Source organism: Phascolarctos cinereus, unplaced genomic scaffold (assembly GCF_003287225.1).
Source record: "Phascolarctos cinereus isolate Bilbo 61053 unplaced genomic scaffold, phaCin_HiC Scaffold_5;HRSCAF=322, whole genome shotgun sequence".
NCBI classification, from domain to species: domain Eukaryota; kingdom Metazoa; phylum Chordata; class Mammalia; order Diprotodontia; family Phascolarctidae; genus Phascolarctos; species Phascolarctos cinereus.
Window position 1 is genome coordinate 454,004,172 of NW_027555958.1, and position 24,908 is coordinate 454,029,079.

General features: G+C 48.7%; 1 protein-coding gene across 1 annotated transcript in view; it reads right to left on the reverse strand.

The window, feature by feature from the left end:
- Positions 1–1,297: 1,297 nt before the first annotated feature.
- Positions 1,298–24,908, reverse strand: part of LRP8 (LDL receptor related protein 8) — a 127,820-nt gene continuing 104,209 nt past the window's right edge. The window contains 7 exon segments of the mRNA XM_020987812.2: positions 1,298–6,436; positions 8,571–8,743; positions 10,511–10,579; positions 14,864–15,082; positions 16,380–16,532; positions 18,738–18,879; positions 22,305–22,444. Of these exon segments, the coding sequence (XP_020843471.1) occupies positions 6,398–6,436; positions 8,571–8,743; positions 10,511–10,579; positions 14,864–15,082; positions 16,380–16,532; positions 18,738–18,879; positions 22,305–22,444 (935 nt within the window). The 3' untranslated portion in view covers positions 1,298–6,397.

Here is a 24,908-nt window from a genome sequence, read left to right on the forward strand (position 1 = left end):
GGCGCTGTCCAAAGATGGGAGGTGCTGCCTAAATGAATGAGCTCCCTGCCTTGGAGGTCTTCAGGCAGAGGATGGATGACCACCGTGGTCCCTTTCAATGCTGAGATCCTCAGACTATGAGTGGTCAGAGAGGGTGCTGGCTTTACAGCCAGGAAGTACTGGGTTCAAATTCCATCCCAGCTCAGCAATTCTGCACAGGGGCTCAGTGTCCTCATCTGTCAAGTGAGGGGACTGGGCTGAGCTAAATCCATGATTCCATGAGTCAATAATATATAAAATACTAAAGGCCCTGGGGTTGTCGATATACAAAATAAGCCCTTACTGATTCCCACGTGTAGTAGCCCAAGGGTTCTTAGCCGTTTCTGTTCCTGCCTCACTTTGGGGTCAGTCTAGTGAAATCTATGGACCCCTTCTCAAAATCATGTTTTTAAATACATAAAATAAAATATAGAGGAATACATAATTTTATGTATTTAATTTAAATACATAATTTAAAATACACATTTTAAATACATAAAGTAAAAAGGAAACCAAAAGTTGGTGAAAACAAAGATGTAATTCCCCCTCCACACCCCAGTCCAAGTTCAGACTCCCTGAAATTGAAATCTATCCATGGGTTGGCTCACAGACCCCAGGTTATAACCACTCCCTGCCATTACCTTGTATTTTTCAGTAGCTACTTGTGGGTGTTTATAAAGTCTCTCCCAGTAGAATGTAAGCTCCTTGAAGGCAGGACCTGTTTCATTGTTGGCTCTGTATCTCTGGTGCTTAGCGTAGTGCCTGGCACGTAGTAGGCGCTTAATAAATGTCTCCTGGTAGACTAGTACTGCACATGCCTTATTAAAAGACCACAATGGCACAATTCTCCCAGATTAAAAAAAAATGAGTTTAATCTGATTGTAGAAACAGTGCACTGTTTTACAAATGACCTCATTTGGTTTTCAGTTCCCCCACATCTATGTCAGTCCAAAAGAAATGCAGCAGATTCCCCCACCCCTCCTCAGTCCCTCAGCCCATGAGCTAGAAACTGAAACAGAAAAGGCACTGAGCAGGGATGTGAACAGAGCTGGCGGCAACCCGAGGAGGGGGGCAGAAACAATTAGTGTTAAAAAACATTCTAACATAGCCTGACAGGATGGTCAATTCTGGGATCATTTTTTTTTTTAAAGAAAAGCAAGAAAAAAAAACCCAGCACAACAAAAATGCTATTTTTGTCCTATGACTTGTGATGTTTGTTGGGTTTTTTTGCAAGATAATGGTGTTTTCAAACCAGGACCAGGCATGAAATTTACAACAATTTGAAGGAAACAAAATTTATTTTTTTGTTTCATAAAACACGTCTGTACAGATTTGTGTTTTCTGTTGTCTTTTTTTTTTTTGTAAAAAAAAATATCAAAACCTTCCCATCTCCAAACATATTTACAGGTGGTTTTTTTTTTCTTTTTGATGTCAAATGATGGGTACAAACACGGTTTCCTGCTGATCCTGGGCCATGCACATGGTGAATGGCCTCAGAGGACAGAGGGCTTCCTTGATTTAGGACAAGGATGGGAAATCCAAAGCAGGTCTGTCCCCTCTTTGGAGGTCCTCTGACCCCCCAAAGGACCCCAAGTCTAAAAATACAATGAATACCTTACTTCAGATACTCTACCTTCATGCATTGATGGGGGAAAGGGATGGTTTACTCTGGGAACTCTCTTATTATGGCTAACTCATTGCTATGTTGTAAGAGGATGGTGGGTTCACTGATCTTCATGGAATACAATGATTGGGTTCTATCTCCAGATGATGCTACAGATCCCCCATTTTCTTCTTTATACTCAAGAATTCCAGGGGGACATTTACAACATTGACATGAAAGACCCCCCCACACACACACATACCCTTGTCCATTCACTTGAACTGTTCTTGTCTATGTCAAAGAATTTGGATTTATGAATGTGAAATGTGGTAAGGACCTCCCCAAAGGTGTGCACATAGCTCTCGATTGAACACTGGGATGTCCACAAAGCACGGGAGATGACAGCACTAGGATGTCTACTCAGTGGTAGGTTGGGACGGACATTGCTCCGGACAGAACACCATCTAAGACGTCTACAAAGCACTGGGGATAGAACATGGCTAGCAGATGCCTCAAGAGTCACCGTGTCCAAATCTCTCATTTTATAGATTAGGAAAGTGAGGAGGCCCAAGGAGCTGAAATGGCATTCTCGTGATCACACAGACACCAAGCACCAAAGGGATTTGAACCCAGGTCTTCCAATTTCAGAGGTCTTTCCGTCATGCTTCTGTCTTTTGGCAGACACTAGGAGGTCTACAAAACCAAATGTAAGATCCCACCCACCCAGTGTTGGGGTTACAATTTGAGCTGGCACCCTGAATGTAAAAGGGCAAAAAGTGCTTATCCTGTATGCTGGAAGAGGAGGATAGAGAGAAATAGGACCATTTGATGACTAGTCTGGCTTTTTTCGGCCAAATCACCATAAATTTCAATCTCCTCTCCTTTCCTGATTTCCCGTCTCAGCTGGCATCATGTTTGGGAGGTCAGATATCACCCAAGATCCCCAATAAAGTCATGGATCTCTAAGGGAACGGAAGGGCTGACGTCACCCAGAGGAGGTTGGTGCAGTCTTCCTAAGGAAGTTGGGGAAGGGACAGAATTGAGAATACGTAAGAGCCTAGGACTTGGGCTAGAGGGGACCACCTTAAAGCACAGACAAGGAGACTGAAGTTCAGAGAGTGACTCCTTGAGGATCAGAAAACCTGCAAGAGCAGGATTCAGACCCAGGCCCTCTAAAATTGAGGGTTGTTGCCACCTATGGGGCTCCTCCTTTTCCTCTTGAGTCAAATGAAGGGGCTGGATTAGAAGAACTTTCAGGTTCTAAAGTATACCACGGAAGCTCACTGTCTTTCCTTTTTCACTACTGACCTTGGATATTTTGCTGGTGATAAAGGGCAGATTCAAGTAGTGTGTATGTTATAAAGGAATTCTAATTGTCCTATATAGGTGCCAAGTCTCCCTCTTGCTAACTGCAAACCTTTGCGTTTCTGTCCCAAAGCCAAGATGGTAAATGCATGGTACACAGAGGAAGGTTCTAGGCCCATCGTGGAACAACATGGCTGGATGTTCTAGGCTCATCAAGCCTTGCTGCAGGACAATCTAGGACCACTGCTGCCTGGCAGCGTCCTTTCTCAGGTATATGAAGGTATGGTGCCAATTATCGATCCCAGTCCTGCCGTGGTCAATGGGTTCAGTGGGTGACAAGTGTGAGCAGGAGCAGGAGCTCAGTGGGGAAAGAGTCAAGAAAAGTCTGTCCCAGCGGAGAACTGGAGACAGAGGCTTAATCCCTACCACTGGCAGGGCAGTAAAGGGGCTATGTGATGACAGACCTCACAAAGAGAGTAATAATCCCCCATGGGCTACGAGGGGCTTCCACAGAGAAAGTGACCTATACCGTGTGCACACATGTGCATGTATGCAGACATAGAAATTCAGACTTGCCCCTCTTACTTATGAAACTGTAATCCACACATGTCCACATGCACGGATATCTGAGACCTGAGAATAAACAATCTGCCATTTATTTGTTTCTCAGAAATTATCTCGACTGTGGTTATAACCTCTTTTGTCTCTCTTGATAAGGACCAGAAAGGAGTTTCTTCACTCTGAACTAGATTAGGGGAAGGAACCATTTTTTCTCTCTTCCCCCCACCCCCCCAAAAAAAGGGCAGAAAGGAAAAGATGAGAAGCCAGTGCCCATGGGTCAAGCCTACGCTCCTGGTATTCTCATTGCTGCCATGGTGTGGAAGAAACAGAGACAGATTAGAAGCCAGAAATCCTGGGTTTGGAGAGGCATCAGAGTAGTGGGGTAGACACCTTTGGAACCAGGAAAGGCCAGGGTTCAAATACTGCTCTGACACAGCCTGGCCACTCCCTAAGGCAATAAAACTGAACGGAAGGTGCTGACCTTCACTGGCAGAGGGAGTTCCCTCCCCTGGGAATCCCCCATACCAACGTAATCCTTGGGTTTGAGTCTCAGCTGTATGAGCTGTACAGCCATGGGCATGCCGCTTCATCTGTGCCCCAGTTCCTCCATCTAGGAAATAATGGCTGACCACTTTAGAGTGTTTCAAGGTGTGCAAAGGCGCTCACTGAGCCCCACATCACCCCAGGAGGAAAGGAGGTCTATGTGTTACCGCCACACTAGAGGAAACTGAGGCTCAGAGAGGGAGACTGGCTTGTCCAAGGTCACACGGCTAGTAAGGAAGGGAAGGCACCTACTACGTGCCAGGCACCATGCTAAGTTTTAAAGCTGGATTTGAACCCAGGTCCTCAAGCATTCTCTCACTCTACCAGATCCTTGAGAAGAGGGCTTGCTTCTCTACTGCTTCTGGATCTGTGGTCTTATGTGTAAGTCACTTAACCTGTCCTCGGGGCCTCAGTTTCCTTCTCTGTAAAATGATAAAGTTGGACTAGGTCTCTGAGATGCCTCCTGGCCCTAAATGTATGCCCTTCACACTAGAGCTAGACAGAGACTGACTTGTCGGCCCCTCTCCTCATTTCACAGCGAGGGTACTGAGGCTCACACGGAGCACGGGCAGCAGGGTTCAAACCCCAGTCCTTCCTGATCTCCAGTGGCTGCTGTCTGCCCCTGAAGGGTCAGGAGCTCCCACAGATCCTCGGTTCTCTCCTTCAGCTGCACCCTGCCCCACCCCAGCCCCACTGGAGGACTGGGTCCTCTCCTGGGCTCCAAAAGACCCCAGGATGATCAGGGCCGGTGGACGGAGCCTGCCACACAAGGCCTCTGGCCCGCGGGGGCTCCGGGGCCTGATGGACGAGGCAGTGACCCAACCTAACCCCTGCTCTGAGACTGACTAGAATGGAAGCCCTCTGAGGGCAGGGCTGTCTCTCTTTGTATTTGTATGGCCAGTGACTGGACAGCACCTGTCGATTGACTGGCTGTCCGATTCTCAACAGATTGCTGCCAGGTTTCCTCCTCTATGAAAGTGGAAATAACAACGTGATCAGCTGAACAAGGGCCTGGAAAGAGATGATAAAGAGGTCAGACAGGATCGCCGACCCTGCTAACCGAGGAGCAGAATCAGAGATGCACAGAGGGGCAGTGTGGGACAGCGTCTCAGAATGGTAAAACGTAATGTCAAGGGTGCAAGGGACTTTGGGAAGGAAAACAGAATTCAGAGCATAGAATGTTAGAGCTGGAAGGGCCTTAGAACAAGGGATGTCACAGCTGGGAGGGGCCTTAGAACAGGGAATGTCAGAGCTGAGAAGAGGCTTAGACAGGGAATATCAGGGCTGGGAGGGTCCTTGGGACACAAAATCAGGGCCAGGAGAGACCTAAGAGATGATCTAATTAAACCTCTAACCAAACCCTTGTTTTACAGATGCAGAAACCAAGACCCCTCAGGCTTTAGCTCTGTGGGCCTACAGGTATTTCCCCCACATTACACAAAGCGAGCACACTGACCCTAGGAAGAGAAGCCCAGCCCAAGAAAGGTTCGCCATGGTATTGTCTTGTCCACCGGTGACGGAGCTCCGGCCCACGCTGCCTTCTGGAGATGGAGCAGAAATGAAGAAGACCCTCCTGCTCCCCTCTCCGTCGTCGGACCTACTCGGTGCCTTCGGCCTCATCTCCACGACCACCTCCAAAGCCATCCTGGGCCCTCCTCATTGAGTGACATGGCCTTGGGGCTTTGTAGCTGGACTGTCTGTATTTCAAAGTTCAATGTCCATAGAGATCCATTCCTTCTGACTGCCCCCACATAGTCTATACACAGCAAGCCAAGCACACCCCAAAATAAATACTCTCACCTCTCTAAATTATTTACAGCTCTTTTCTGTGAAATATGTTAATAAATATTCTAGATGGGGTGTTGGGGAGTGGGGAGGACATGGAGAGGCTCATCATTTTTTTTTAACTTATGTTGATGGATAGCCACAAAGCATCTTCATTTTATTTACAAAACCCCCCTAAACACCCTCTATAAATATAATTTTAAAATGGTAAGCCAGCTCCTGTCCTGCCGGGCCGGGTCTGGTTCCATCCATCACGTTAGTTGCTCAGCAGGGGCTGCTCGGCTCTTCCTTACGGGTAGTGCAGCCAGGTAAGATGCGTATAAAACATTATACATACAAAACTCTCACATCCTTTGGATGTCTGCAGTTCATTATAACTTTGTGGTTACCTTTCTGCAACATAAATTTTTAAAAAGAATCCCAAGCACACATGCAGACACGCACCCTCACTCCCTTGTTCACACACACACACACACGCAAAACCCCAGGCAAAGAGATGCATCCGTCCGTCCGTCCATCCAGTGTCGAGAAAGAGTCCAGTGCACATGTTTGATCCCATCAGGCACAGAGGGGTGCTCATCCTCAGGGCAACCCGTCATCTTCTAGGCTTAAAGCCACACGCTGGGGATACAGACCAAAGTAGAGTGAGAGCAGACAGACGCTGTCTTCCTGAGGAAGACCGTGTCCTTCCCCATAGGATCGCAGCATCCTCACTCTATCCTCACTCTATCCTCACTCGTGTGACCCTCTCATTTCGCAGAGGAAGACACTGAGCCCTAGGAGTGGGAAATGCCCTGCCCCAAGACTCAGAGGCCAGGAGCGAGTCACATCAGACTAGGGGCTTAGATATGCAAACCAGGGACATGACAAGAGATACAGTTACTTACATCTGGGCTCACACCATCCTTATGTTTTATATTTAGGTGACTTTGGACACGGTTGAGTGATAGGACCTAAATGTGATCATTAATGGGTTAATATCACTTTGGTGCGGAGAGGTCTCTGGCGGAATGCCCCAGGGATCTGACCTTGGCCTGGTGACGGTCAATGTTTTTATGGATGACTTTAATAAGGCCACAGGAGGCCAGTTCTACAGAAGGCACAGAGTTGGGAGGGATGGTTACATGGTGGTCAACAGAGGCAGTTCTCAATAGGTTAAAGCGTGGGCTGAATTAAAATCCCCTCCCTCGTAGATGTCCAAACCAAACAATAGGTATAGGCAAGCAAAATAAATTGATACACCGGGGTGTCTGGTGGTGGTTGTTAAGCTAAATAATAAAAATTTTAATAATGGGTCAAATTCTAATAAGATAAAATTATTAGCAGTAAAAATTTAAAATTCTATACTTGGGTTAAAAATAAACTCATAGATACAAATTGGGGGAGATTTGCCTAGACAAATATGTGGGGAAAAAAAATCTAGGGATTTTAGTGGATTGTTCAATAGGAGTCAATACTTAACATGGTGGCCAAAACCCCAATGTAATCAGTATCAGTCAAACTCAAGTTTGACAAAAAGAGGGTAACTGGGGGCACCCAAGAACCGGCGATGATGTACATCAGCTCAGACGGGCTGAGAGAACTGGGGATGCCGGGCACAGAGGAGAAAAGACTCAGGAAAGATACTCCGCTGAGTCCAAGTACCTCTCTCAGATGCCTGGCACGTGAAAGAAGAATGAGTCTTCTGTATGGTCCCGAAGGGCAGAACCAGGAAGAGTATGGGGAGAGTTGTTAAGAGGCCAGCTGAGGCTGGATGGTAGGAAACACTCCCTAGCAATGACTGCTGTCCCAAAGAGGCCTGGGCCGCCTCAAGAGGTGCTGGGCTCCCACTCCCACAAGGGCTTCAAGCAGAAGCTCTATAGTCCAACAGCCCAGGGAAGCAAAGTTTGGGGAGAAAGACACACATAGCAGTGCTGCTTCTTTTGGGGCCAAAGCCCCCAGGGCCCTCGGCAGACACAGCTACTGAAAATCACCAAAGTCCTGCGCACTTTCAAATGATCCCATCTCAGACATGGAGGTGGGTTCATTCATGGAAGTGATAATAAAGAAGGGGTTGGACCACCTGCTTGCCTGAGGACCATGGGGTCTTTCCATCTGACTTGCAGCTGAAACCTCCCATACGTGTGTCTCCTTGAGAACAGGGACCACTGGCCTTTTCTGTTTGCACCCCAGCACACAGTAAGCATGTAATAAATGTTTTTTCATTCATTCATTCATGCTACCATGGGGATTCTTTTGCGGTCTGGCTTGGACTAGGGGGCCACTGACATCCCTTTCAATTCTCAAATTTGGTGATTCTGTGATATGGAAAAACTCCCTAATAATCAGAGTCATTGAGAAGTAGAAAGGGGTGAGACAGGGATGGAGGAAGAGAGGGAGAGAATGGGAGGAAGGGAGTCCGAGAGGAAGGGGAAGATAGAAGAGAGGAAGGAACAGAAGGAAGAATAGAAGGCGGGGCAAAGGGAAGGAGAGTGAGAAGGAGGGAAAAGGGAGAGGCAGAAGAGAGAAGAGAAAGAGGGAGAAGAAAAAGGAAAAAAAGAGGGAAAAGGGAGAGGAGAGAGTGAGAGAAGGGGAGGAGGGAGAGAAGAGGAAGGAGAAAGAGGAGGAAGAGAGGGAGAGAGAGAAGGAAGGAGGAAGAGAGACAGGGAAAGAGACGGGGAAGGAAGAGAGGTGTAAGGGCAGAGGGAAAGGGGGGCAGCATGCTGGGCCTATGAGAGAAGAGCCTCCCTCCGCCATTGCTCCCCAGAACACTCACTGCAGGGTAGACGTGCCCAATCTGTGCCGTCCTCCCGATGTGGATCTCATCCTCATCTTCCTCCTCCGTTGTCTTCCTGTACACGGGGTTGTCAAAGTTCATGCTTTTTGTGTTCTTCCTCTTCCAGTTCCTCCAGATCAGGTAGCCACTCATGCCTAGCAAGGCGATGACCCCTGTGTGTGCGGTGGGTGGAGAGAGAGGACGCTTCAGCCCAGGCACTATGAAGCGCTCCCACCTCGGCCCCCAGGTCAGAGCTTTCTAGACCCAGAAGAGACCTCAGACCCCACAACATTCCCCGAGAGGCGCCTGTCCCATAATGGGACAGCTCCAGGCTGTAAGATGTCTTTCCTTAGGCTGAGTTGAAATTTACCTCTCTAGGACTTCCCCTTATGTCTCCTAACTCTGTTCTCCGGGGCAAAGCCTCGTCAGCTCCTTTCAGGGTATCTCTCCCCGTATAGGTGGAGGCCCTTTGGAATCTCAGAGTCAAGATGTCCAAACCAAACCATCATCATCCCCCCCAAACTAAACTCACCCTTGCCCCCTGTCACTTGACCGCAGTGCCAACCTTTACACTCTCTCTCCCACCTGCCCACCCCATAGCTGATCTGTTGTCAAATCCTCTCATTCCACCTTTGTAACATCTCTAAAGTGCTCCCCCTTGTCTCTTCTGCCACCCCTCCTCCCCATCCCCCAGGGCTCAGGTCCTCATCACCTAACACTGAAAAAGCTGCCGGTGGGTCTGCCGGCCACCAGGCTCCCCCCACTCCAGTCTAGCCTCTACTCAGCTGTCAAAGCACAGGCCTCCCCTTGTTATCCCTTATTCCACAAACTCCAGGGGCTCCTATCACCTCAGGGACCAAATTAAAAAGTCCTATTTGGTGATCAAAGCCCTAGCGCCGCCCCCTCCCCCTCCCACAACCTTTCCAGTCTCCTTACACACACACACACACTAACTCACATGATCTCCCTCTCTCTCAGACACACACACCGATCTCATTTCTCCAACAAGACACACCGTCTCCTGACTTGGAGACTTTCTTGTCCCTACAAATCCCAGCAAAAATCCCACCTTCTACAGGAAGCCTTTCCCAATCCCTCTTAACACGAGTGGATTATTTATTTCCTGTTTATCCTGTCTATAGCTTGTTTGTATATATTTCTTGCATGTTGTCTCCCCCGATAGACTGTAAGCTCCCTGAGGGCAGGGACTGTCCTTTGCCTCTTTTTGTATCCCCAGCACTTAGCACAGTGCCTGGCACATAGTAGGTACTTAATAAATGCTTACTGACTAACAATCTAATTGGCCTCCCTGTCTCAAGTCTTTCTTCTTTCCTAGCCATCCCCCAAAGACCTCCTTTCTTAGGGCAGAAGTCTGTTGAAGACACTCTGCTCACAGACTTTTGGGGGCTCCTCAGTGCTCTGCTTCCTAAGACCCTCAACCTCATTATCCTGGTTTTTCTCTCCCTGTCCCAGACTGCCTTCTCTGGATACTCTCAGGCTCTGCCCGAGTCCCTCCTGTGGCAGCCAGAGCCGGACACGGTCCTCTGGATGGGGTCTATGCCAGAAAACATCAGCATTTCCTTCTGAAGTCTTAATCCAGATTTCTATTCATGCAGCTAGGATTGCGTGGGTTTGGGGGCAAGAGGCTCCTCATTACCACTTTTCCTTCTCATTTCAGGGACAGGTCTCACCTATGACCCAAGTCTCCATACCCATGTGGAGCAGAAGGCCCGTCCAATGGTAACTGGGCTCTCTGCAGCACTAGGGAGAGCCCAGCACACTGCCCAGCTCATCGAGGATAAAGTGGAAGAGAAGATGGGCAAGGAGAAGGAAGTCTTCCATGGGGCCATTTCTCCACGTCTTCCTCCCTGCTCAGGCCCAGAGATAATGGCTTTTTCCTCCTTCCCCAAATCAAAGAGGATTCAGGGGGCCCCACTCACCCACAGGGACAATGATGCCGATGATGGCAGCTGTGGCTGTGGAGACCAGCTTGCCACCCATGGTCCCATCTGCAAGATGTAGAAACGCATTGACTTAGTAAACCCTGGCAGAGCACTGCCCCAGTCCAAGTCTACATCCCCACTTCAAAGTGGCAGAAAGGAGGAAAGATGGCTGACTTGGGACCGGAGGGACCATAGACGCCATCTGCCCAACCCTTAGGTCACACAGCTAGTAAGTGTCTGAGGCCCAATTTGAACTCACGTCTTCCTAACTTTGGGCCTGGAGCTCTATGCACTATGGCACCACCTAGCTGCCCTAGGTTGTTGTGACGTTCTTCACACATGGCACTCATACTGAATGAGCTCTTGGTGGGAGTGTCCATTTTGTCAACCTCATGATACTCTGGTTTGAGAGCAAGAGGACCTGGGTTTGAATCCTGCCTCTGACGTGTGACCTTGGACAAGTCAGTTACCTCACATGGAAAATGAGGAGGGGTCAGACTAGTTGGCCTTTCCTGCTCTGGATCTAGAAGCCTACATACATTCTCTGGTTTATATAGGTTTACCCCTCAACTCTCACACTTGAGGTATCTCTATATTGTTTTTTCAGAGAAGAGCCTGGTTCTTTATCTCAAAAGCTGCTTTGTCCATTTTCCATATCAAAGTCAGCTCCCCAACAGACAGCCCCAAAGAAGGTCCCATTTCAAGCCAACAGGCTTCAGGGATACAAGCTTGACTCAGACTTCATGGAAACCTCACTCCCAGAAGAAGGAATTTAAAAAGATGAGCAGCTCACTCCCAGTGAGAGAGAGAGGGGGAGAGGGAGAGGGGAAGGGGGGGAGAGAGAGAGAGAGAAGAGAGAGAGAGAGAGAGAGAGAGAGAGAGAGAGAGAGAGAGAGAGAGAGAGAGAGAGAGAGAAAACACTACAGGCAGAGTGCGAGGAGGAGGGAGGAGAGAAGGCAGGCTGTCTACAGGGATTATAGAGTAGAGATGGCTCGTTGGGCCTATAAGAAGAGCCTTGAGAAGGGTCTACACCCGAGCTTCCCTCCAGTGCCTTCTCCTGTTCTGGGAGTGACCCTGGAATCTTCAAGGCTCTGCTTTTGCAACCCCAAAGCAGGCAGGTCTTACCAGATTGGAGAGGCTATGAATGAATGATGGGGTCTGCTGCCCAAGACCAGCCTTGCTGGGCACCAAGGGGCTCATCACCACGACTCTGGGACCCAAGGGAACTTGTATTTTAAGCTACAACAGTTCATGAAACCATTGACTCAGCCACGAAAAGGGTCACAGTATGCATTAATAGAGGCTCTGTTCTGTGCATTTTAAACTCGAAAGGGCAGAAATTTTAAACATCGTTCATAGATTACAAAGCAATAAAGATAGTAATTAACAAGGAAATTGCTCTCAAAAATTCTGGCTTGTATGCAAACTGAAAAAAAGTGATTTGTTGAATAATTCCTGAGTTAACAAATTATGCAAACAACAATAGATAATATTAAAGATAATGACAACATAAATACTACCTATTCAAATTTAAGGGATGTAGCCAAAGCAGTGCTCAGAGGCAAATTTCCATTCTCCACACTTATTAAACCAGAAAGGGAGAGAATATTTATGAGTGGAGTTAGCCATTAAATAAATTAGAAAAGGAACAAAGTAACACACGATAACAAATACCAAACAGGAAACCATTACAGGAAAAGGCAAAATCAATGGACAAAAATTAAAAGACTAATTGGATTGACGAAGAAAAACAAAAATCAATCATGGAAAAGGCCAATGAGATCAACAAACCATTAGCAAATTCCCTCAAAAGCAAGAGGAGAATCCAATGACCAGAACCAGAAAGACAGGGCAGGATCTTGAAGAAAACCCAAGAAAGAAAGAAAACGGGTAAGGGGGCTACCGAGCCAGCCTTGGAATCGGTTAGACCTGGGTTAAAGACTCATCTTTGACATATTCTGGCTGCGTGGCCCTGGGCAAGTCACTTGTACCCTTAATGCCACCAGCATCACTCTTAGACTATAAATCACAGATAATTTCTGTGATCTACATTGGTGGACTTTCCTCCAGCAACTGAATTATGGCTTCATACAAAAAAAAATGCCAGCAAAAGAAAGAGCATATAAAATATAGAGAACAAATTTATAGAAAACAAAAAAAAATAAGCATTTACAAAAACATGAAACACTCAAATTAACAAGGCAAGAAACAGACAAACTGATCTCAGGAGAAACTGAACAAGCTACTAAGGAATAGCCACATACCAAGTCATCGTGCATTTTTTACAAAAGAATTCGATGGAAAACTAAAAGAATAAATCCCTATATTATATAATTTTCTCAAAAATAGAAAAAGAAGCTACTTTATTTCATCGTATCTAGGAAGCAAATATGGCTCTGATTCCCAAACCTGGCAAGGACAGGCCAGAAAAAGATGGATATGCTCTCAAAAGAGCCTACATCTCTTGAAATTGAAATAATTATAATAACGATCATAATCCTGGCTCTGATGATTGCTGGCTAGGTGATTTGGGGAATGTCACTTCCCCCTCCACTGGGCCTCAGCTTCCTCATCTGCAAAATGAAGGAGCTGGGCCTGATGACTTACAAGGTCCTCTCCAACTCTAACAACTCTCATGTGTACAGCACAGTAAGGTCTGTGAAGTGCATCCCTGCAACAACCCAAGGAAGCAGGCGGTACAGCTAATTTTACAGTTTTATAGATAAAGAAACTAAGGGTCAGAGAGGGAACTGCCTCGCCCAGAGACACACAGCAAATGACCCCAGTGCTCTTCTGCCTATACCATGCTGTCTCTCTTGTGGAAAGGGGGATGGTCATCCTTTTCAGGGTGTGGAGTAACACAACAAAGCCTGCAGTGCACTCAGGCTCTGAGTTTTTTTGTTTTTGTTATTGTTTTTTAATTAATTTTCAAAAATTTTAGTTCCAAATTCCCCCTTTCTCAATCCCCTCTCCCACCCATTGAGAAGGTAAGAAATATTATACCCATTATACATACGACGTCATGTAAAACAGTCAGTGAGGTGTACCTGGGGAGGGAGGCTCCTACATTTGTCTCAGAAGCCAAAGGAACACTAAAAATCCCGGGATGGTGGCTGCCAGAATCCTCCCACATCAAGGGTCCTGAGCAGGAGGATCTAGGGAAGAACTGGAAGGAGGGGTTCCCAAAGGGACCTCATCAGACCACCACCTTCCCATGCCTTCCCTCTACAGCTGCAGACAAGGTCGGCGGTGTGCGGAAAACGACTTCCAAGAGACTTTATCCCTCTAAATGAATTCTTCCCGGCAGGTAACTCAATTAAAAAGACATTTACTTGTTAATGAGACAGGACATTTCTAACGGTGACAGTTACTGTGCCCAACATTTTAATAAGCTCTGAACTTAAATTTTTTTCATTTGGGAGGCTTGGCCAAGGCCTGGGCAGACAGGGGGAATAGGGATGACTATCTGGGGGGCAGGCTTTTACAGGAACCCAGCCAGGCACCATGAGGTGGAGGCAGGGTTGGGGGAGCTTCCATAGCTCCCGGCCCCACCCGGGGGTGGAGGCGGGGAGAATGCTTTCATTGGCAGGTAAGGAAAGGAAAGCTCAGAGGGCTTTAGAACAAGGAATGTCATAGCTGGAAAGGGCCTTAGAACAGAGAGTGTCACAGTGGAAGGGGCCTTAGAACAGGGAAGGTCAGAGCTGGGAGGGAGCTTAGAACATATAATGCATGAGACATAGCATGACATGAAAGAGCATTGGACTTGGAATCAGGAAGACCTCGGTTCAAATCCTGCCTCAAACATTTACTAGCTGTGTGATTTTAAGTAAGTCATTTAATAACTCTGAGCCCATTTACTCACCTATAAAAAGAGGATAAAGACCACCTTTCCTTCCCCCTTCTGAGGTTTCAATGAGATACTGTGATAAGCAGCGGGCAAACCTTAAAGGTTCTGGGAATGTGAGCTGTTCTTATTAATAATTCAGAATGTCATCACCAGGCAGGCCACTGAGCCCAGGATGTCACAGCAGGGAGACTGTGTGGCTCATGTGGGAGGTCTGACATCTCCGACTTAAAGATGAGCAAAGTGGGGCCCAGAGCAGGGATGGGCTTTGCCCGAGGTCACGTCCACATGGGGCCCAGCTGGGCCTCAGCCCAAGTCTTCCGATGGCAAGGCCAGGATACTCCCCACTGGACAACCCTGCCCTTCTCCCTCAGGTAGGACCTTGTGTCATCATTTAAATCCAGCCCTGGTGGGGCGTCCCGCAGGTGACAGGGTAACCCACCCCCCTCCTGGCTCTGTCCTCTCCCCTCCCCACCCAAAAGGGCAGCAAGAACAGGCATCCTTACAGTGCTGGGAGCGGTTGCTGTTTCCTGGGGCGGGAACCCCTGGTGAAGACGTGCTGACGCTGGGCTCGCTAGGGGACGTCCCCGAGCTCTGTGAGGCCTCTCCAGAGCCCTGATATCTCGTGTGGCCTGGGCGGGAGACGGGGCTGGTGGTGAGAAGGTTTGTGCCGGGGGTCCTCATGGTAGTGGAGGCCAACGTCATTGTTGAGGTAGATGGAGGGGCTGTGGAGGGAAGACAGGGTCAAGTGTCCAAGCTGGCCTGCTCCGGCTTCAAGGCTCCTCGGCTGCGGTGATCACTAAATCTAAGCCCAGCCATGCTGACCTGAGCTTGGGGCTAACACAGGGCCTGGCATACAGTAGGCATCTAGTAAGTGCTGGCTGGCTGATCAAGTGCTTGTAACATGGACGAATGAAAAAATGTGCCAGCTGACCTAACTTACCGTACTGGGCCAGCCCCAGGCCATGCTTCCCATACCATCTCCCCGTCCCTGGCACCTTGATATCTGCCCTGCCGCATTCCCCCTACCACCTCCCCTCGGGGTCACGGTGATGAAACCAGCAGAACCATCCCTTGTGGAAGGGGCTTTTCCAGCAACCATACCCTATTCCTTAATTCTCCAGGCACTCCTTCCATTATGTTCACCCCAAGCCTTGTACACAGTAGGCACTTAATAAATGTGAGCTTCCTGACTGACACTGACTTGCGCTGTCCCCCTTGGCGAGAATGAAAGTTCTTTGAGGGCAGGGACCGTGTTCCTTCTGCTCCTTGGGGTACAGCAGAAAGAACGCTTTCTCTCGATTTGGAAAGCCGAGGCTCAAATCCAGACTTGTGTCACCTCAGACACGTCACTTGGCCTCGCTTTGCCTTATCAGAAAACTAATAAGACAGGAAATGGGGTACAGGAGTCTAACCTGCTCTACAGGAAAACAGAAGGGGAAGGGGATAAGAGAAGGGAGGGGGGAGAGATAGAAGAGAAGGCAGACCAGAGGAAGGGGTATTCAGAATGCATGCCATCTTGGGGTGGGGGGAGGGGGGAGAAAGTTGGAACTCAAAAACTTGTGGAAGTGAATATTGAAAACTAAAAATAAATAAATTTATATTAAAAAAAAAAGAAAAAGAAAACTAACAAAGCTTGGCTCAAGGGCCTCTAAGTCCCTCCTAGGTCTAGACTGTATGATACCAAGGTGCTGGTATACAACAGGTATTTAATAAATGCCTTTTTATTAACTTCACTTCATCCATCCCAATGACCAGTGCTAACCAGGATAAGATACAAACTCTGCCTCGGCACTCAAGGCCTTGCTCCATCTGGTTCTACCTTTATCTAGCCCTATGGCATACTTGATCAAATGAGATAATATTTATAAAGGGCCTGGCACACAGTAAGTACTCAATAAATGCTTATTCCCCAGCTCCATATCTCGCACCCGGCTCTAACCAATTATCAGAAGCACAAAGCGGGGAGGGGACAGGGAGAGAGGGAGCCAACGATCCCATGCCTGCCATGGCAGCTCTCACCTCGATAGCACCTCTTCATATCAGGGCCCAGCCACATGGAGTCAGGACAGGCACACGTATACTTGGGGGAGTGGATGGAGATCTGGGGGGCAGGAAGGCACAGGTATTCACAGCCGCCGTTGGGCTGAGAGCTCTGCTCACAGGCATCAGGAGCTGAGGAGGAGAAAGGGAGAGAGCAGGATGAAGGCTCAGGTGGAGGGGGGGGCACTGGACCTGGGGCAGGAGGAAAGCCTCCCCTCTGGATATTCTCACAGAACCTTGAGGCAGCCCCATCTAGAAGATGGGGACATCGGGGCTCAGAGAGGTGACCAAATTAACCCAGAGACAAGCGTCCCAGCTATTCCATCGTGAGACCCTACAGATTCCTGCAGAATCACAGACTTTTAGGGAGCTCAGAAGCCAGGGAGGCCAACCCCCACACAAAGGGAATCCCACCATGACACGCCCAACAAGTGGCCGTTCAGGTGAAGACCTCCCAGGAGGAGGACCCACACACTTCGAAGAAGGCCCTCCACTTTGGGGAGCTCTCCTTGGTAGCAATTCTTTCCTAACATCAAACCTCAGCTGGTCTCTTTGAGATCCCCTGCCCCCCAACTGTTCCTAGTATTTCCTTCTAGGGCCAGGCAGAACAATTAGATCCTTCCTCCCCAGGTCCTTGGAGACCCCCGCCCCAAGTCTTCTTTCCTCCAAGGTTCTTTCAAGTGAGTCTCATATAACAGGCTCCAGGCCCTTGACCGTCCTGGCCTCCTCTACGCAATCTACAATGGACACTTGGAGATAAAGTGGAGGGGGACCCCAGCCTAACAGCTTTGGCCATGGCTAGAAAGGAGGGCACCTGGGCTCTGATACAGACTCCGTGAGAGCCCGGGCAAACTTATCCTCCTCTTTCACAGACTAACACTGAAAGGACCATCTTCATACCCACTAGGCTCACCTCCCCATTTTAGAGAAGAGCAAACTGAGGCCCAGATTGGGGTAGTGATCGCCCCAAGATTCTGCAGTCAATGAAAGGCTCTCCTGATACCAGGTCAAGGATCTTTCTTCACTTATAAATAAAAGATACTATTGTATTATTTGGGAAACTCACCAGAAAGGGAGTCTATAGATCAGCAAAAAACAAAACAAAACAAAACATCTGACTGTAGGCAGGTCCCTTCCCTACTCAGGGCCTCAGTTTTCCCAGCCGAAGGCCTCTTCCAGTGTTTGTGTTCTGTGGTTTATGTTTTATTACTTTTGAGTCACATCTAATTTCTGATGCAAAACGGCATTCCCTAGGCCAATCCAGAACATCCCAGAATCTCGGTACAGTGATTAGACCTCTGGGCCTGGAGTCAGGAACACTGAGTTCAAGTCTGGCCTCAGGCGCTTACGAGCTGTGTGACCGACCCATGGCAACTTACTTTACCTCTGTCTGCCTCAGTTTTCTCATCTGGAAAATGGGGGTGATAATAGTGCCGGCCTCCCAAGGCCATTAATGAGGCGCATGCAAGAAAGCATGTCACATCACTTTGCAAACCCTAAGTTCAATACAAATGCTGGTTACTAGCTCTGAGCTGTGCCGGACCTCGGAGGTTGCCTGGCTTAAGCCATACTTTGAAAGAATTCCCATTAGCCCATCCCCAACAAATGGGCACCTAGCCTCTGCATGAAGACTTCCAAGAAGGGGAAAGCCACCCCCCATCCAGGCCACCCATTCTGCTCGGGGACTGTTCTCACTGTTAGCGACGTCTGCCTCACATCAAGCAAGACTTCCCCCACTGTCCCTCGTTTTCCCCACAGAGGTCTGGTCTGGTTCCCCTCCAGCACAGAGCAGAGATGAGACATTCACATGCCACCCCTTATTCCTCCAATGACTTAACTGCCTCCAAACATCAGACCCACCTTCGGAGGACAGAAATCTGCTTCAAAACACCACTCCACCAGAATGATCTCAAAGCACGCCCTGAATGTTGCTTCCAAAGAGGAACCAGAGTTATCTGAGCTATGAGGATGTGCCTAGAATCACTGCGTGGCCTCCCAGGGATGATTTCAAAGGATCAGCCCTTGCTGGGGCAGAGAAGCTCTGGCATCCTTATAATATCTCTCCCACCTCCGTAGGGCTGTCTGGTTACAAACTGCCTGACACGGGGTCTCTCGGGCGCTCAGAGGATGGGTGGTGGAAGGGCTCATATGCCCACCTTGCAGATATTAGCTGAGGTCTAGAGAGATTAACGTAAATTTAAAGGGGAAACCATTCCATTTCCGAACTCCAAGCCAAGGCTGACCAGGTGAGCGGGCTGGTGCGAAGGGCAGGGAGGGGAGCTCAAGGCGTAGGGTGGCACGAGTGGGTGGGCATACCCCCGGGGAGTCACCGCCTACCTTTCGGCTGCTTCAGCTCGTGGAAGATGACAATGTCGTGAGGGTTGTTGAGGTTCTCGGCCAGGACGGAGATCTCGAGGCCATTCAGTCGATTGGCGCTGAAGATGGCTTCATTCTCTAGGTCTGTCCAGAATACCTTGTCCTATGAGGCACAGGCAGAGAAGACGAGGTGTCGACCTTCCCAAGAGCCTCTCTCTCCTGCCACCAACTCTCTCCATCTGACTGGGCGCTCCTGAGCCTCTCACTGCCTTTCTTTATAGCCCCCCGCCCTTAGCACGGTGCCTGGCACATAGAGGTGCTTCATCAATGCTTGGTGAACCTTGGGACTTCTCTGGGCCCTCAGCTTTGTCCTGTGAAATGAGGGAGGGGGATCAGTGACCACTGCATGTACTTCTAGCTATGAGCAAAGTGCCTGGGATCTAGGATGGGGTGAAACCACCGGTGTAAGGAAGGAAGGACACGAGCACGTCTTAAGTACCTACTAAGTGATGGGCACCGTGCTAAGCTCTTCACAAACATGATTTCACTTGATTCTCATAACTACCTGTGAAATAGGTGCTGTTGTGATCTCCATTTTACAGATGAGGAAACTGAGGCAGGCAGCGGTGAAGTGACTTGCTCAGTGTCACATAGCTAGTAAGTGTCTGGAGCCAGATTTGAACTCAAGTCTTCCTGACTCCAGGCTGAGCACTCTGTGCACTATGGTGCCACTGAGCTGCCTGCAGGCAGACTAGTTGATGAATGGGAAGACTTATCTGAACTGATGCAAAGCGAAGCAAGAAGAACCCAGAAAACAACAAAGCCATGACTCGTCATGTAAATGGAGAAAATGGCAGCCTGAAGGCTGTGATTATAATGGCTATGTTTTGTCCCAAAGAAGAGGTGAAAAATTTAATTCTCTCCCTTTTTAGTTGCAGAGTTGGGACCGGTGAATAGAGAACACAGAGTGTTAATTTATTTTGCTGAATTATTTCCCTTCCCCCCCCCTTTTTTTTTGGCTAGGCAATGGGGTTAAGTGACTTGCCCAGGGTCACACAGCTAGTAAGTGTTATGTGTCTGAGGCTGGAGTTGAACTCAGGTCCTTCTGAATCCACAGCCAGTGCTCTATCCACTGCACCACCTAGCTGCCCCTTTTTATTCTTTATTACAAAGGATGGCTCCCTGGGTAGGGGAAAAGGGATATGTTCAGAATAAAAATCTTGACCTTTGTGTTAGGAGGTTGGAGGAATGAAAAATATGACAATAAGGAGATCAGTAAAAAGGACCAATGAACACCAGGGGATGAGTGACTCATCTGAGTGTCTTCTCAAAGAGCCCAGGTTCGACTCTCGGCAGAGGAAATGGCTGTTCGTTCTCCCAAGAACAATAATAACATGGATGATGATGCTGAGCTAAGGGGAGAAGCTAGAGCTGCTGAAATGTCATCTTTCTTCCATTATTCTCTGCCACGGGGGGAGAATCTTCGGACTGGAAAGGACAAAAGGAAAACGGCGGAAGGGAAGCCGATACCCCAGATTGGCAGGGAGCTTGCAGGGAGTACACCTAGTTACCCTTTAGGAGCCCAAGTCATCTGGTTCAAGCCAAAAGGCCTAAAAGGGATTAGAAGAATTGGCTGAGATATCGCCCAAGACATCTGAACAATCATGGCGGGCAGGAAATGTGCAGCAGGATTGGAAGAGGGCAAGTGGTTCAAAAAAAGAGAAGGAAAAGGATCTGCAAAGATTTCTGGCAAAATTCTAGAACATATTATTTAAAATTCAGTTAGTGGAAGAAACAAAATGATTGCTTTTTGCAGATGATATAAGGTCTACTTAGAAAACCCAAGAGTTAACTAAAAATTAGTTAAAATAATAATTTCATCAAACTTGCAGGACATAAAATAAAATCCACACAAGTGACCAACATTTCTGGGCATAACCAATCAAACCTAGCAAGGAGAGAGAGAAATTCTATTTAAAATGACTACTGAAGCAAGGTAATGTGGCAGCTGGCAAAATGAACGCCTTGTGTCCAGAACTAGAGAGGTAATGATAGGTCCCACTGTCCCCTGGGCAGACCCAATCTGGGATGCCGAGTTCAGCTCTGGGTGCCATATTTAGGAAGGACATTGATCATCTGAGTACATGTAGAGGAGGGCAGCCGGGGTGGTGATGGGCCTTGAGATCATGCCAGGTAATTAATCATTATTTTGTAAAAACTGGGATAATAAAACCCACTGTGCTACCTCACAGGCCTGTTGAGGATCAAATGATATGGTCTGGATATAGCCCTTTCTAAGTCTGAAGATCTGATAGCACTTCTACCATCTCTCCCTCTCCCCTCCTCCATTCTGTGATTCTCCAATTGGTTCATTTTGCTGAGGGCAGAATCACTGCTTCCTGATCCTGGGCTAAGACAGGACCGTTCTGCCAACAGCACACACACTCTGGCCCCAGGCCATGCCTGTGAAACAGCACCAGGCCTTGAGGCCTCCATCAGTGTGTGCCTGTGATAGTTAGAGTCACGGCAGATAGCCCAGCCTCAAGAGCTCAGCCCCTGATTATAAACAGGCATACGCAACTTTACTGAGGCACAATATGGAACAGGAGACATAAAGCTGGAAGGGTCTTTTGGGGATCTTTGAGGCCAAAGGTGTCAAACTCGTCGCTGCTGGCTCACAAGCGTCTGCAAAACTCCTGAGTGCAGCCTGAACCAGATTAAAATGTAGTTTGTGGTTCTTTAAGGCATAGTATCTACAGAGGCACCCCCTGTCTAACTAGGACCAGCGGAGTTGACCATAGTCAGATTCCTCATCAGAGGGATGGACACGGGTAGGGAACATCTTTGACCACAGCAAGTCTCCGGCCTGTCTTCTAAAGCCTGAAAGAGCGTGACCTCCCAGAGGGCATCGTACAATGTCATCACAGACTTTGGGAGGGACTGAAGCTCCTCTGGAATCTGTAGCTCGATGCAGGCTGCCCTCCAGACCTGCCTTGCCCTCCCTCTGCTCCGGATGCCCTGAAGGCTCCACAATAAGGTGTCCTTCTCTATGAGGCCTTTTCCTGCTCTCCCAGATGTTGGGGTGTTCTTCCCTCCCCACCTCTCTCCCCTTACACAGGGAAGTCATGTTGTATCTCTGTTTCTAGGGTGTCCTCAGTCTGCTTCCTGCTAAGACTGGACCCCTCTAAGAGACACAACACGGCTTGACTGTCGTATGATGCAAGTATCTGTGGCCCAAGGTAGAGCGAGCCAAATGTGCCTCGATATTTAGAACAGTGAAAGTCTCACAGTCACTACATCTCACAAACTTAGTATAAGCTGTAAAATATAAGATGGACTTTTCTTGGTCCTAAAAATATGCCCCTCTGATACTCCTTGTTCTAAGGCCTCTTCCAACTCTGACATCCTCTGTTCTAAGGCCCCTCCCAGCCCTGACATCCCCTGTTCTAAGGCCCCTCCCAGCCCTGACATCCCCTGTTCTAAGGCCCCTCCCAACTCTGACATTCCCTTTTCTCAGGCCCCTCCCAGCTCTGACATTCCATGTTCAAAGGTCCCTTCCAGTACTGATATTTGATGTGTTCGGCTTACCTCAAACACTGCAATCCCAAAGGGATGGCTCAGGGCATCCACCGAGAAGATAAGGACCTTCCGGTTGCCACCACTGAAGTCGATGCTGGAGAGCTGATGCAGCTTGGAGTCCACCCAGTAGAGACGCTGGCTCAGCAAATCTGGCCAGAGAGGAAGGGAGGGAATTCGGGTAAGGTGGGAGGTTTCCATGGAGGCAGAGGGGGTGTGGCGCACAGGGGAGTGGGCATCCTGATCAGGAGGACCCAGCTCTCCCAGACATTGTCTTTCCTGTGGGTCAGCAGAGGAGGCTATCACATGGAGAAGGAAAGTGGTCTGAGCTCCAATGGCAGGCGGAAACAAACAAGAAAGTCAAGGAAATGGGCAGCTAAGAGCATGGCCGGGGGACTTTCCACTCAATGAAAAGAAGTTAAAAGACCAGCCTGCCTGGTCCCAAAGTCCTCTCCCCAGTATCTCATCTCGTCCTCTCTGGAACTACCCCATTCTTAGTGTACCTGAGCTCCTGCTTGCAGCCCCACTCACCCACCCAGTGTTGTCCTGCCTCACTCAATCCCTTGGCTTATTCTTGGCTTTGGCTACTGGAATTTACACTACAATGTCTCCTTGTATTCATTTTGTGCACACTCCTACATGTAAACGGCATCTCCTCCAGGCAGAGTATAAACTCCTTGAGGGCAGGGGCTCCTGCATTTTTGTCTTGGTATCGTCAGGGCCCAGCTCAGTGCCTAGGCACATAAGATAGAAGATAAGGATTGAACTTATGATTTCACTGGCCTGGGGAACTCTTGATGAGGACGTTGCCTCTACCAATGCAGACCAGCACTCTTTCTTTAACCTAAGAGTTTTAGAGTGGTCTAGGGTCACTGACAGCTCCAGTACCTCGGCCAGGGTCACCCAGCCAAAATATTTCAGAGGCAAAACTTGAACTCAGGTCCTCTCCATCCACTTGCCAGGCTGCCTCTTGTCTGGCACAAAGGCGGCACTTAAGAAATGCTTGAACCAAGACAGCCCCCTGCAGCCTTCTGGGAACTTTAGCTTCTCTTCCAGGCGGGTTTGGGGGACCATGATTTGAGAAGATAGGGCACTCCTCCCACCCTATTGTTTCCAGGTTGAGCGTGAGCCGTTGCACACGGTTCTGGAGCTCGCCACGGCCAGGCTTTTCTGGGTGGCTTCAGTTCAAGTCCATTCTGTATCAGCTCTATGGCATCTGCCTGTTGCGCTCCACACAGGAAGAACTGGGTCCTGCCAGTACTTCAGAAGGCAAAGGTGTGAGTCAAAGCTTTGCCCAAGCTTAATGACCAGCATGGGGTTGGGGATCTACCTCTAGGTCCAAGGAGGGCCAGGCAGTCCATTTTCCTCATCTAATTCCCTAATATGGGATAAAATACCAGCCACTGTTGATGCTTCAGTAACACCTTCCCAAAGAAACCTACCTGGATTGACTGGAATATGGCTTATTTTGTCCCATCCAGTTTGGGCCTATAGGAGCAGAGAGTGATCGAACTGCCATGAGGTCTTCAGAGACCTCTGATTCAACCCCCTAATTTTTAAATTAATTATTAATCACTAAATTAATTATTATTAGATTACCCCCTAATTTTTAAATTAATTACTTATTTTTAGTTTTCAACATGCATTTCCACAAGATTTAGTTCTGAATTTTCTCCCCATCTCACCCCAAAGTAGCATGGCCTCCCTCATTTTTCAGAAGAAGTGGGGGTCCAGAGGGGACAGGCGACTTGCCCAATGTCACAGAGCTACTGAGCAGCAAAGCCTGAACTCAAATCCAGCGACTTCACACTTCTCTGACAAAGGAGAAAACAAAGAAGGAATGTGACTTCATGAGCTACACAAAAGAAAGGATTTGAACCCGGGCCCTGGGACTCTCCAATCTGGCACTTTCTACCGCACTCGTTTGTGACCCAGTGACATCACGGGTGACATCCTGACTTGGACGTGGACTGGACTGAAGTGAGGCAGAACCGCACTACGTCGTCAGCTTCCCTCTCTCTTCCACAGTCATCAGAGTCCAGCGACGGGACGAAAGTCAAGACGCCCGGTGATGGCTCGGGGTACAGAGGATGGCCTTAGCGTCTTTGATGTCTCACCAAGCTCTAAGTGCTCCAGAGTACCCGCTTCAGCCGCCTTCATTGGCCGCTGGAACAGATTGTTCTCATCCGCCCGTTCTGCCGGGGAAGGTCTTCGGTTCGCCAAGAGGTTGTGGCGATCAGCGGTCTTTGCCCGTCAGACTGCTTCCAGTACCCAAAGACCCCAGTGTGTGAGTGTCTACCATGGAAGTCTAATCAGCACCAAGGAAGTTCCCTTTCCACAGACAGCCCAGTGTCTCCCCCGCTCCACTGGCCCGGCACAACTAGGCAGACCCTGAGGATCTGGGGCAGGCCAGGCTTAAAGCCCCTCTGCCTCCCTGGCCCCCAGTGCTTTTGTGGGTTTTGTTTTTATTATTAACAACAGCCACACTGAAGGGATGAGAGGTCCATCCCTTCCCTCCCATCCTTTTGTTCTCTGCCCCAGGGTTTTAACCTCCCTCTTCTGTCCTCCCACAGCACAGTATGAGGCAAGGCGTTTTCACTCTGACTTTCCGTGGCC